This window comes from Anabas testudineus, chromosome 21 (genome assembly GCF_900324465.2).
Source record: "Anabas testudineus chromosome 21, fAnaTes1.2, whole genome shotgun sequence".
Lineage (NCBI taxonomy): Eukaryota > Metazoa > Chordata > Actinopteri > Anabantiformes > Anabantidae > Anabas > Anabas testudineus.
The window spans coordinates 19276331-19289502 of NC_046629.1; the positions used below are offsets into that span (position 1 = coordinate 19276331).

At 38.5% G+C, this 13172-nt stretch overlaps 2 protein-coding genes across 4 annotated transcripts in view; both read left to right on the plus strand.

Moving 5' to 3' along the window:
* Positions 1 to 4907, plus strand: part of c21h2orf76 (chromosome 21 C2orf76 homolog) — a 5053-nt gene extending 146 nt beyond the window's left edge. The window contains exons 1-5 of the mRNA XM_026375698.1: positions 1 to 47; positions 135 to 185; positions 963 to 1000; positions 3648 to 3729; positions 4494 to 4907. The exon at positions 1 to 47 is cut by the window's left edge and continues 146 nt beyond it. Of these exons, the coding sequence (XP_026231483.1) occupies positions 1 to 47; positions 135 to 185; positions 963 to 1000; positions 3648 to 3729; positions 4494 to 4570 (295 nt within the window). The 3' untranslated portion in view covers positions 4571 to 4907. The remainder of the gene's footprint in view (positions 48 to 134; positions 186 to 962; positions 1001 to 3647; positions 3730 to 4493) is intronic.
* Positions 4908 to 8159: 3252 nt separating this feature from the next.
* dbi (diazepam binding inhibitor (GABA receptor modulator, acyl-CoA binding protein)) lies at positions 8160 to 12972 on the plus strand. 3 transcript variants are annotated; one of them, XM_026376275.1, is made up of 4 exons: positions 8160 to 8301; positions 10585 to 10702; positions 11778 to 11856; positions 12616 to 12972. In XM_026376275.1, the coding sequence occupies exons 1-4, from the start codon at positions 8287 to 8289 to the stop codon at positions 12659 to 12661; spliced, it is 258 nt and encodes an 85-aa protein (XP_026232060.1). In that variant the 5' UTR covers positions 8160 to 8286; the 3' UTR covers positions 12662 to 12972. The 3 variants fall into 3 exon arrangements, with proteins under 3 accessions (XP_026232060.1, XP_026232058.1, XP_026232059.1); XM_026376273.1 differs by lacking the exon at positions 12616 to 12972 and adding an exon at positions 11964 to 12589; XM_026376274.1 differs by having other exon boundaries at positions 8161 to 8301; positions 11778 to 11840.
* Positions 12973 to 13172: the final 200 nt, after the last annotated feature.

Sequence of the window (13172 nt, forward strand, 5' to 3'; positions counted from 1 at the left end):
CAACTTAGAGCAAACGGTGCAGGACTTTATTCAGTTCGTTAGAGACGGTGTGTAAACACAAGCGGCGGATCAAAAACAGTAGAAATCAGCTACAGGTTCAAGTCATGATAACAAATAACGTTACTTTCTTTCAGATATTGCAGCAAGACCAGGGCTCCCTCCCTGTTTTAGGAGATATTCTTATGGTACGTTTGACATGGTTTGCCGTAGTGTTAGATAGCATGACAAATCCATTGTTCCTTATAATATTTCATGTTTTCTTCTCTGAACGTATGTTTCGTCGTTTTTACAGTTGATCATTGAAACGGCATATTGTGAAACAGAACAACTAGTATCAGCAGAAAGCTGCTAAAGATGGTGTGAAGGTTGAGGTAGCTGTAGACCATGCTTACCTCTGTCCACCACAACACTAACTCCACCAAAAGATCTTTAATGAGGTGTTAAAATCTAATAGGTGGATAGCAGTTCACATAATTTGTGATTTGATAATTTGATGTAAACTTAGAACTAATCCAACAGTTTAGCATAAGTCAAAAACATGTAAAAATAAAGAAATTATTTTTGTATTTAAACATTTGTTTAAGATCCATTAGATCATTAATCAGATTAAAGCACATTTGTGTCATTGACCAAGTTAACTTAATTCAGATGTTCTCCCAAAGAGTTCAACTAAGTTATTAGTAATGAAAAATGTTTTGCCTTAATGGTCACAGACTTTTGGCCCTCACAATATCATATTGTTAGGATATCAGATAGTGAACTGCCCATCATAAACCACATGAACTCCAAATTAGACCTCAGTTAATTGATATAAAGTTGATTAAATATAGGTCATTTGATTTACCTTGAATAACAGACACAAAAAATGAATGGTGTACTTGAGGTGATTCTGATTAAGTATATGTATATGTAATTCTATGTATCCATGCTCTGCACCTGATTCGGTTCTCTTGGTTTTTCAGACACAATGAAAATTATCCACCAGCCTCATGGAGCAAAGGTATCTATCTGAAACAAGTGTCACTCTGCTGTGACACAACAAAAGCATCCTAACGAAATTCAGTGGCTTGTGTAGGCAGAGTCTCCTGGAGTGTGACCTGGTATTGCACTTTCCTAATGCAGAGAATTCCCAGTCATGTGGAGTCACGTTGCTGCTTGGCTTTCCACATCACAGCCAACACAAGTGCTACTGTACTGTGATGAAATAATCTCAGCCAGTAATCATATGTATATTCAGAGTTATTTCTGGTTATTCGTGCTTTCAACTAAAACTCTACATATGACTACACTCTCTCCCCTCCAAAAGTATTGGGAAAATGAGGCAAGTTCCTTTATTTTTGCTGTAGACTGAAAATATTTGGGCTGGTCGTTAAAAGAGGAATATGAGACAAAAGATCAACATTTTAGCTTTTATTTCTAAGTGTTTACATCTGGATAAGATACACAACTTAGAAGATAGCACCTTTTATTTGAACCAACCAATTTTTCATGTAAATGGTCTGAAGTTATATAATGCTTTTCTATCTAACTGGTACTCAAAGCGCTTTTACACTGCATCTTATTCACCCATTCGCACACACAAGCACACTCCAATAGAAGAGCTACTATGCAACTTGGGGGGCAATTTGGGGTTCAGTATCTTGCCCAAGGACACTTGGCATGTGACAGAAGGAGCTGGGAATCAAACTACCAATCCTATGATTGGCAGAGCTATTGATCCAAAGCCACCCCTGTACCCCTGTAAGCAAAAGTGTTGGAAAATGTATACTGACAGGTGTAGTTGCTGCTGCCATCATGTTTTAAATCATCAATGAAGATTATTGAGCCTGTCCTAAGCCATGACATTCTCTCCACTATGTTTCACAGATGAGCTTGTGCTGTATGTTTGGGACCATGAGCAGACTCTCCCAACTTAATCCTTTTCCTCACTTTGATAAAGGTTCATCTTTGTTTCATCAGTCTATAAAACTTTTTCCCACAATGTTGGTTGCTCATTTCTGTACTTTTTAGCAAATTCTAGCCTGGCCTTCCTATTCTTCTTGCTAATGAGTGGTTTGCAATTTCTGGTGTAGCCTCTGTACTTTTGTTCACAGAGTCTTGTATTAACAGTAGTGTTACATTCTCCTTTTAAGTGCATGTAATGGTAATGTCAAATGTACTGTTTTCTCCAGTTTCGTGGAGATTGTTGCTGGTTCTAACAGTTTTTCTGTGGTCAACTGCTGTTGTCCTTCTTAATTTACCTGTTCGACATCTGTTACTTAGTACAGATTTCTTTCTTTCTTTCAGATTGGTTTCTTTCTTCTTCTGGACATTCCAGATGGTTGTACTGACTATGGCCAATGTTTGTGCAATGGGTCTGATTGGTTTTCCATTATCTCTCAGCTTCACAATTGCTTGTAACCAACATAAAAGCTCTCTGGCTTTCATGTTGGTTACATCTCTTAATTATAAATTCAGTCTGAACATGCAAAACCCAAATCTAACAGAGACATTCAGTGCTATTTGTTGTTTAAAAAAACCAATGTAATAGGACACACCTGGGCAACAAAACACACCTTTCAGTATATATTTTCTAGTACTTTTGCTCACATAAAAAATGTGTTGGTTCTTACACAACTCAGATGATAGTGCCTTTTGTATCGGATCCAGACATAAACAAATGCAAATAAAAACTGATTGGAGTTGATCTTTTGTCTCCAAACCCAAATGTTTTCAGTCTACAGTAAAAGTGAAGTAACTTTTCTAATACTTTTGGAGGGGAGTGTATATAGAAGTGTCATACCTTTCCCTCTGTAGTTGAGTTGACTCAACTCATTTTGTGTGGTTTGTGACAAAGAAGAAGTTCTTTTTCAGCCACTCTAGAAGGAAAGTGTGACGGATGTAAATCTGCCTGCAGCAGGTCGTCTGTAGGCTGAATGACTGTGCAAAAAGGACACAAGTGAGGAAAAACACCAAGACATGTGACGCCTAAGAAAGGAGATTGGAAAGACTGTACATACAGCAACTGACTTGATTCTTCACCACTTGGTTAACTGAAAGACATCCCTTTGGTATGATGTGACAAATTGAGCTTTTGGCCATCAGGCTAGATGCTGTGACTGGTGAAGAACCCAGACAACAGTTGCTGTATGCCCACTCTATCCTATTTTCATTGAAGCACGAAACGTCTTTCTTGCATGATCACACAGGTTTTGAGGACGGCCAGCTGTAGGCTGATTTATACAAGTGCCATACACCTTTCATTTTTCAATGAAGGTATTTACTATACTCCAAGGTTTTTTTTAACAAAACTGTATAATTTCTTTGTATCTATCTGACTTGTGCTTTTCAGTAACCTTTTTGAGGAGTAGCTTAACATGTTCTTTGTCTTCATGTTGTGATTATTGTCCAGCATAGTGATTCCAGTGACTGGATCTACCACATAGCTACTAGTGTTGTGATAGGTCAAGTCAAAAAGAAGTTATTATTTTGGATGGTACCATGGAATTAGTTGGGAATTATCTGTACATTGCCAACTGGACCTCTTGTTGTGACATTTGCATTTGAGGCTTTGTGTTGTACAATTACACAGGGTGAGAATTCTTTGGTCATTTAAAATTAAAGGTTGCTATCTACGTGAAAATCTTTTCTGTTTGTTGTTGTTGCAGACTAATGAGTTGGTGATGAGTTTGGATGAAGATGAAAAGCTAATTCTTCAAGAAGGCCAATCTCTTAAAGCTGCTGGTGTTGGTAAGCGTTAATCATTCCTATCTTGTCACTAAAAACTGTCTTTTCTCAATTTTATTTAGACACTAGACCCAAAAAATAACCTTTATGATAGTTCTAATGTTCAACACAAGCATACATAGGATGGGCCAATACCATTTTGAATTACTCTGTAAAAAACAATTCATGTTTTTTTTTTTTTCTGACTTCTGATTACATGCTGTTTGTTCTTGCTATTGCTCACTGCTTACCACAGATTCAAGTGAGTAAAACAGAAGCCTAGACCTTTGTATCTAATGCACCATGTTACCAAGCAGGAGTATTCTAGAAAAATAATTTTCTACAAAGCTCTTTAAAATTCTGTCCAGCAAACTGAATGTGTTTGTTGTGATTTTTTTTTTTTTTTTTTTTTTTTTTGTAGAAAAAACTGTTAATGCTGTAGCAATCATGTAAGAAGACCATTAAAACGAGTGTGTGACATGACAGGCTGGAATGTTTCAGAATTTTTGAAGGTGCCTAAATGTATGTGCCAATACTTCTTGGTCCCTACATTTTTTTTTTTTTTTTTTTTTGCTCTGCTCTGTTGCCAAGTTGCATTTTACCTGGAACTGCAACTTATGCTTTAATAAGTGGTAGACCACATGTCCAGCCCTTGTTCCTAGAAAAATGCATTGGAAAGTTTACCTTAGACTCACATAACACTTAAAAAGTAGGGAAGTTCGTGAACTGCTCCCAAAAGTATAGCTTTTTTTTTTTTTTTCATTTCATTTTTGTATTTGTCATTTCAGCAAATGAAACAGAAGTGGCTTTCTTCAGGAAAGAAGACTATGGCCTTTATAAAGCAAATCCCAAATGTTCTTGGTGATGTGATATGATATTATAGATGAGGAGATTCTTAAAAGACATGGTGCGGTCAACTTCAAACTAGAGAGTTTACATTAGTGGGCTTGTTTAAAACCAACACACAGGTATGCCTTTTCATTTCCCTTTGATTTATTTTTTGCTACTTGTCACCATGGACATTGATTTACAGTGTCAAGATGAATAAAGGTTTTCCCCAGGGAATGGCTATAGTAATATTTACTGCACTACTACTACTCTAGAGTGTGAGTTTTGCTAATGTGTTGCTACTGAGAAAGTGTGATTATGAGGAAATTGTGCTCAGTTTGTACTATTTTTAATAAACCTTGAAATACCTTCCACCCTGTTTTATGTACATTTTTTGTTGGAATTTATTTATTTAAACAAATACAGTGTCAGATGGCAGTGGTTTGAGTGTCACACATTGTCCTTTAGGTAGAAAGAGCCCTTGTCAGAGTTATTTATGTAGCAAGTGAAACCGCACACAGATGCATACAGCATATTATTTGGGAGTATTTGCAGAACTGACAGTGTGATGTCCCAGATGCTGCCTCGCTCATGAACTTTGCTAAAGTATAAGCTTAGGGGTGAGGGGCAGTTCATGTTGTACCGGGGTGAAGGTGATCTCACACTGCCCCCCTCTGGAAGCGGAAGGAGAACTGATAATTTCTTGTTATATATCTGTTGTCATTCCACTCTGGACTATAGTTATTGACCTATTTTCATACATATGACATACTATTTACAGATTTTCTATACATGCTGAGTTTTATGTATTGATATTCTGTATGTGTTTGTGTGGATACTTCAGGTCTGCTTGTTCTATTGTTTCTGGGTGTGGCTCACTGATGTCCTCTAGCTTTGAGTCACTCCCAACCCCAGCGGATAAGACAAAGTAAAGAAAGCTAAAGCTCTAAAAAAAAAAAACTCAAACATATTGTGCAGTCGCTTCATTAAGTATTCAGATACCTTCCCTTTTTGTAAATTTTACTGAGTTGTACGTTTATATATATTATTAAAATGGGTAAGAATGCATTTTTCTAAATTGTAATATGAAAGTGTGGAATGACTACACTGCATTTGGTTCAACAAATAATCACTAACGTTATGTCTTCTAAAATAGGGCTCCTTTGGCTACACGAACACTGCCAAGATAGTTTTTCCCTCCTGTGGGAAACTGCAAAATAATTTTGTGCTGGCTGATTCAATATATTCATGAAGAGTGGTCCATTGGCATTAGAGCATTTGGTCATACTGTACAGTATGTACATGTAACATGCAAAATAGACTGACTAAAGAATAAGTGCTATTGTTTATGTTGCTAAAAAATGTTTATAAGGGAAAGTTCTGCAGTGCGTAGAACACAAATGTGGTGGTGGTGGGTGGGTGTAAGGGGTGGGGGAAATGATAGTTGTGTCATATACTGCTGTCAATCCACACAGGGTATATATATTGACCCTATTTCATTTGTCTATTTTACATATTTTGTATATATATTGAGTTTTTCTGTTTTGATGTTATTGGTTATGTGTATTTATGTTGGTGTTGGATATTTCCTGGTTGTGGTTCCTTTTCTTTCTGTCTGTGTTGAGAACAATGGTAATGAGGCAAAACAATTTCCCTCTGGGATTAATAAGGTTTTTTGAATCTTGAATCTTGAATCTTGAAATATTACCAAAATTAATGAGAACAATTTTCTATTTTGATTCAGCAAATATACCAAATTTTCTGATGTGTATCTTACAAATGGGTAGCATTTATAAATGTTACCTTAAATGCTACTTTTGTATGACACTTACAAAAGACTTGTTGGACTTAATAAGAGCAGTCGGAGCAGAGCGGAGACCCACACACCTCTGCATCCACAATGCAAACGGATTGTTTTTGTTTTTTTTATTGTCACACAAAAATTGTTTACTGCAATTGACTAGCACAGCCTCAGTCACTTATGTGCCTCATTCACTGTGTGAATCATTCCATCATTTCTCAGTCTATTTTATGCTCAAAAATACAGCAAGAAGGGGGAATTAAATCTATAGCTGAGAGTTTGACATGGAGCTAGCAATTCAGACCTAAATGTATAATGTTAGCATTTAACAATACTGGACAAAACTGATTTATGTAATGTAGACAAAGTATTAAAGTCGCAAAGTTATTTTGAGAGGTGATGGCCTATTTCAATGGCAAAAATTGATTTTGCATTTGATTTAAAAAAAAAAATCCTACCTAGGTCAGAATGATAATTAAATGATAATTAAAGCGATCAGTTTTTGCTACCACTTTTCTTTAATCACTTATTACTTTAATCGCTTATTCAGAAAACCCTAACAACACAAAGCACTGGGTAACAAGTATGATAGGTGAAATGGGTGAATGACAATATCATTAACAGATGTCTACCCTACCCACACAAAGAACACTAGTTTTTAACAATGTACACTGACAAGAGCACAACAATAGTCAACCCTGAAATATTATATGACGTTTTCATTTCAACTACTAAACAAAATATGTAACGATTAAAACGTAACATAATACCACACAAATGTTTCAAGCATGTTAGCGGTAAGACACCGACAGATGGCGTACTTGGGGCGTGCGCGTGCGCAGTGATCTCGGGTAGGACAGATTGATACGATGGATTTTTAGAACACCTGCTCTGCATAAAGTAACAACTGTAACAAAAGAAGTCAAAGTTTATACAAACGTATATGCTCATAAAAGAAATTTACATACACAACGACGCCAGCTGACAAATTTAATGAAAGCTGCGTGTGTGCATGGGATCACACAAAGGTTCTACTGATGCTAAAACAACAACAAAAAAGAGGAAAAAACTGCTACGCTCCGTAGCCTTGCTGGCGTGATTGGTTCTCTAATTCACGCCACCGCAGACCGTCGTATTATATCAGTCTGTCTGTCAGCATAGATAAAAATATACCTAAGTGCCGCCTGACCCCCGTCTCTCTATTGGTGTCGATGCGTCACCTCGGCCGCCACGTTGGATCAGGGAATCCGCGCCTCTTAATGCAAGTATGGGTACGGAGGCAGAGGTTTATCCAAAATTAAAATCACTGATTTAACAGTCGATTAATCAGCAGATGGGTTTGTGCCAGAAATATTATTGATACAGGGATAATTAGTTAAATTTAAAATGCGAGTTATTTAATCAAAACACCTCTTTCGTAGGTTGTGGCACTAACATACTGTAATATCAAAGGTGAATGCCCCCTACATAATTCAAATATTAGTATTATTGTTATTATTCAGTTTTTCAATTTCATTTTTTCCTACTGCGATTATCGTTCCTTGAAACTGTAATGTCGTACTCGTCACCTGATAGTTAACTTCTCACCTGTGAAATAATATTTCTCATTGCTTGGCTTTAACATTTCTGTTATTAGAGCATCCAAAACCAGCACAGAAGTCTGTTGTTTTTTTAATGCTTGAACTGGTCAGTCTAGGACAGGGACCTGATCAATATGGCGGCGCGATAGACGCATTTCAGAAGCCCCCATGCGGCATCTATGTGTACATATCTATGGCCTGTCGGCGTGCCTGACTATGGCTGACATTTCAGTCAGCCAATAGCAGGAGAGAAGGGGCGTGTTCGATGGGGGTCGACCTGATAGTTGCATGGCAAGAGGGGAGGGACGGTGGACTTCACCCTGAACCCTCCATCAAGAAGTGTGTCTGCTGAAGGGCGAGTTTTGAATAAAGATGGCTGATCTCCAGGTATGTATGGTATTAGTTAGCACATTACGGTTTTGACAGCTGGTTCATATTCCGCAATGCTCCTTAGAAGCGGCAGTAGAGGAACCCGTTAACTGGTGTTATAATTTAAGATAAGCGCTAATGCTACGTTAGCTAACGTCCACAACAAGCGAGGCTCGGGTTAGGCGAGCACATGAATACTGAAAGAGAATTGTTTTTTACACACTAATGTGGGAATGTGGATGTTTCATTGTGAGCTGCAAGTTAACTATTAGTTGGTTGAGGTGGTAGTGAGATTAAGAGTCGTCACTCGCCGTTATCCCTCATTGTGGCCACATCAGTGACTGTGGTGGAGACAGTTATTAGAGTCTCTTGGAATGAGTCGTTAGTTCCCGCGGTGCCGAGTTCTGCCTATTATGCATCCGTACTTCTTTCACTGTAGTTTGGGTTCCATGTTTTCACCTTGACCTCTTCCTAATACACGCACAACCGTCAGTTCTCCTGTGCATAGGGATGATTGTCTTTTTTGTGAAAAAACAAAAGCAATTTGTTTGTCTGAGACAGTTAAACCACCTTCTTTGTCATCTCCTCCCACTACTTGCATAACCTCCAGTGTTGCATTAGAACCCGCTTAGTATGCTCTGGTGAGATTTTATGCAGTTTCCCAGAAATGCAATGAAACCCCACCTCTAGTAAGGGTCCTTAGGCAAGACTGCCTTACACTTACCCTGCCTTTGCCTTGTACCTTGTAAGTCCCTTTGGATACAGGCCTCTGCCAGATGACTAAATGGAAATATAAAATGCAATCGAGGGTGTGGAAAGACTTGAGTCCACAGTCTTAACAATGCCAACAACCTGATCTTTGCCCCCTCTACATGATCCTAGTTCATGTTGTAATTCTCTTGTAGACTTTGTCCTTGCACACACACAATCCCACACCAGCAACACATTCCTGTACTGTGTAACACATTGTGTACTGCACATTGTTCGATTACATGTGGTGTTGGCGGCTGGATAGTTTAGTGGTAAGATCACTGGCCTCCATGCAGTATAATCGTGTACAGTAAGCAGCGACCAGTAGGGGTCGTTAGTCAAAACCTCCTACCTACCTTGCCTACGATTGTATCTCACAGACTTTGCTTTGCATAAAAGTGTCTGCCAAACGACTAAATGTTTCATGGCAGGTAACTACCGGGTATTCGTAGAGTGTGCAAGAAGCCCGACATAACACAATAGTACACCGCGAAAATCAATTGTTTTGTTTACAGCCCATCAGTAGAGAAAATCACGTGATTAGAAATGACACCAAATGTATATAACTCCAGTTAACTTTCCTAAACTTTCTGATGTCGTGCTGAGCAGATCGGCTGAATGCCCCCTCACTTGCTGTGAATACTCCAGACCAGGGGTCGGCAACGTTTAACACCCAAAGAGTCATTTGGACCCGGTTTCCACGGAAAAGAAAACAGTGGGAGCCGCAAATACTTTTTGACATCTAGAATGAAGATAATATTGTTTTTTGTTTACGCTTTGTATAAACAACTATAGCGTGTTTCTTATGGCATTTATGAAGTGCTACAAAATTTTATTAAATTAAAAAAGCAGAACTTCAATTATTCATATAGCAAAGAGAAAATCCCTTGAGCCATCATCCTTATATGACCTTGGGGCTGTCGGGAGTGTGTAGCGGAACCTAGACCTGAATTAAGAAAATAGCACTATGCACTATGCTGTATTCACACAAGCTCACTCGGACATTACACAGACTTTGTACTGTGGGGCTCCCGGGATAAAGTCTGGTTGATCTGAATAACTTAGTTAAGTCTGGACAAATTCAGAGTGTCAGTGCATGCAAGCAGCTTTAGTTACCAGACCACTTTATAGGTTTAGCTTCACTTCAGGGCTAACCAGTGTCACAGTCATTTTACATGTTCCCCACCAGTCCCTCAGCACTGTGAAGAGACAATGCATCATCTTCAAATATACCACATCTTGACATACTGCAGGAAACTGTTGAAAAAAAGTGTTAAATAGTGTGGTTGCAGATGTACAGGAACAAATTGTGTATGTATTGATTTCCTCTAGATAGTTGATAAAATAAACACAAACAAAAAGAGTGTTGAATAGTGTGTGTGCAAAAGTCCCACTCATTCTAATGTGTGTGTTGGTCCATTCTCTTAGCCAGCCATCAAAACGGCAGACACTGAGGTGTGCATGTTATCCCAGTCTGTGGTGCTGCTGTGTATTTGATTCCGACCTCTGTGTGTCCCATTATTATTCATAAACTCGTCCTCTCCTTTGTAGGCTAAATTTGACACAGCAGCAGCTGAGGTGAAGCAGCTGAAAGCCAGGCCAGCAGATGAAGACATGCTGCAGATCTACGCTCTGTTCAAGCAGGCCAGTGTGGGTGATGTCAATACAAGTGAGGCACATCTCAGCGTTATCACCATTACCCTACAAACTACACTGCCCATCCAAAAAAACTAAAAAGAAAGAAAATCACACATCACTCACTCTAATATTTAATTGGACCGCCTTTAGCTTTGATTATGGCACACAGTTGCACTTTGGGCATAAAAAGTATCTGAACAACCCCCGGTCATAGCACCCACAGGTTTGTATAGTAGGCACTAGGCATGATGGGTACATCACCTTACCTGCCTCTCTTCTCACCCTGTTGCACCCATCACTCTGGAACAGAATAAATCTGGACTCATCAGACCACATGACCTTTTTCTATTGGACAGTTCTTAACCCAGTTTTAGTTTCAGAAATCTTCTTAGATGTTTTCTTTGCTTGATTCATGCTAATAATTTGACCTTTCTGAAACAAATTAACATATTTTCCACGACCACAAGATATGTCTTTCAGCATGGTTGTTTATCAAATGAGAAGCCACTCATGGCATCAGTTACGGTTTAATAAATTGTTGCCAGCTGAAACATTATGATCCATGCAGTAATTATCCAATGGGAGAGGCTCTTACCAATTTGCTTGGTTAAATCCAGGTAGTGATTTTTTTTTTTTTTTTTTTTTTTTGGACGAACAGTGTATTATCTTATTATCTAGAGACCATTTGTAGCAAAATGGTTATACAACTTCTGTAAAACCCCGGGGACCCATCATAGTCTCTTTTCTGACTAGTTCAGATTTTGGTTGTTTGAGTCAGTCATTTATTAGTTTAACCTCAGCTTATAGTGACAAATTTTCCATGACCATGAGTGGTGTGCACATGTGTTAACATGTGTCCAAAATGCATTTAGTTTCTATGACCACCAGCAAATTAATTTAATAAATTAACTTTAATTAAAAACATGGTGATTATGGCATATTTCTTCCATTATGGAACTTCAGCAGTGTTTTTTGTGGTGAAACAGTTATTGCACAAAAAAATATATATATTTTGATCTGCAGCGTGCTGCACCACCAGGTTTTTGCTTAGTTGCATTACTTACTTAGTTTTCACCTCCATGTGTCTTTCTTTGTTCTCACTGAAGGTCGTCCAGGGATATTTGACTTCACTGGGAAAGCTAAATGGGATGCCTGGGAGAAGCAGAAAGGTACACTGCCATTCCTGTAGGTGTTACTTTTTTTCTGTCTTTTGAGAATTTGAGATGCCAACTAGTCAAAGTGTCAGTCCACATCTGTTAAAACACATTTCACAACTTTTGGTTTCTGTACAGAAGGAGCTTGTTGCAGTTGAACTGCTTGCCTGATCTAGTTGCACTGCATTCATCAGCACAAAGTGCGACAGTGTGAAAAGAAAGACATGAGGGTCTTCATCTCAGGCTGGACTGCAACTCTTTTAGCCCTCATTAACAGAGCTGCATGTTTTCACATGAACTTCCTCACTAACCACCTTTGTCCAATCAAAAACATGGAGACCATTGGTTTCTTTTTTTCTTTTCTTTTCTTTTCTTTTTTTTTTTTTTGTCCTGGATCTGAACCCCCAGCTGTGTGCCAGCTTTGTAATATTGCAGAATTCAAGTTAGGCACAAAGATTCTAGGGAAAAAGTAACAAATAATTTTGTTGTCATGGGAAAATAATTTTACGAGTGTCTTAAAAGAACTAGAGAATCTGAAAGAAAAAGAACACAGCTCCCACAGATGAACTAAAAATTCTGAGGAAATTATTCCAGAATGTTCTTTGTATTTCCAGTTAACTTTGGCAGAGCAATGCACAAATTTGCACACCTAGTAATTGTGCTTTGATTTGATTCCAGCAGGGTTCTGAGTCAGGACAGCACACTGCCTGTAACATGGAGGTAATTACTGTTACGTATGTAGCAGTGTAAATTATTTCATTCGTTTTTTTTATTTTTTTATTTTTTTTAGGAAAGGCCAAAGAAGATGCCATCAACGAGTACATCAACCTGGTTGAACAGTTGAAGCAGAAGTATGGATTCGAACCTTAGATGGTAACAACAGTCTAAGTGGGCCAGCTGCTGGATGTAGAGCTCTGGCTGACACAACCACCAGCCGCCCCTCATCCTGATGCTGTGAAGCGCCTTTAAACCCAACGAGTGTGTCCTTACAGAACACGTGAAAGCCTGGTTGTCCAATTGTGGTTCCAATTAGATTGTGTTTTCCAGAATAAGCACCGATGCCTTCACTGCCATCAGATTTTAACGTTCCCAACCATGTGTATCTGCACATACCCTGCCATTTCAATATAAAGTCCTTGTTCTGCAAGTTCTGTGTTTGGTCTGTTCTCATTTTGATATGTTGATAGGAAATTTTCTGTAACAAACCACCGTTGAGGTTAATAAGGCAGTAGTTTAATTTCTGTTCCGCAAGGGAGCATGCATTCCTCAGCACAGCAGCTGACAGATGCAAAACTCAAAGGATCTAACACATAGTTCTTTTTATAGATTACCATTGGGAGGGAGAGG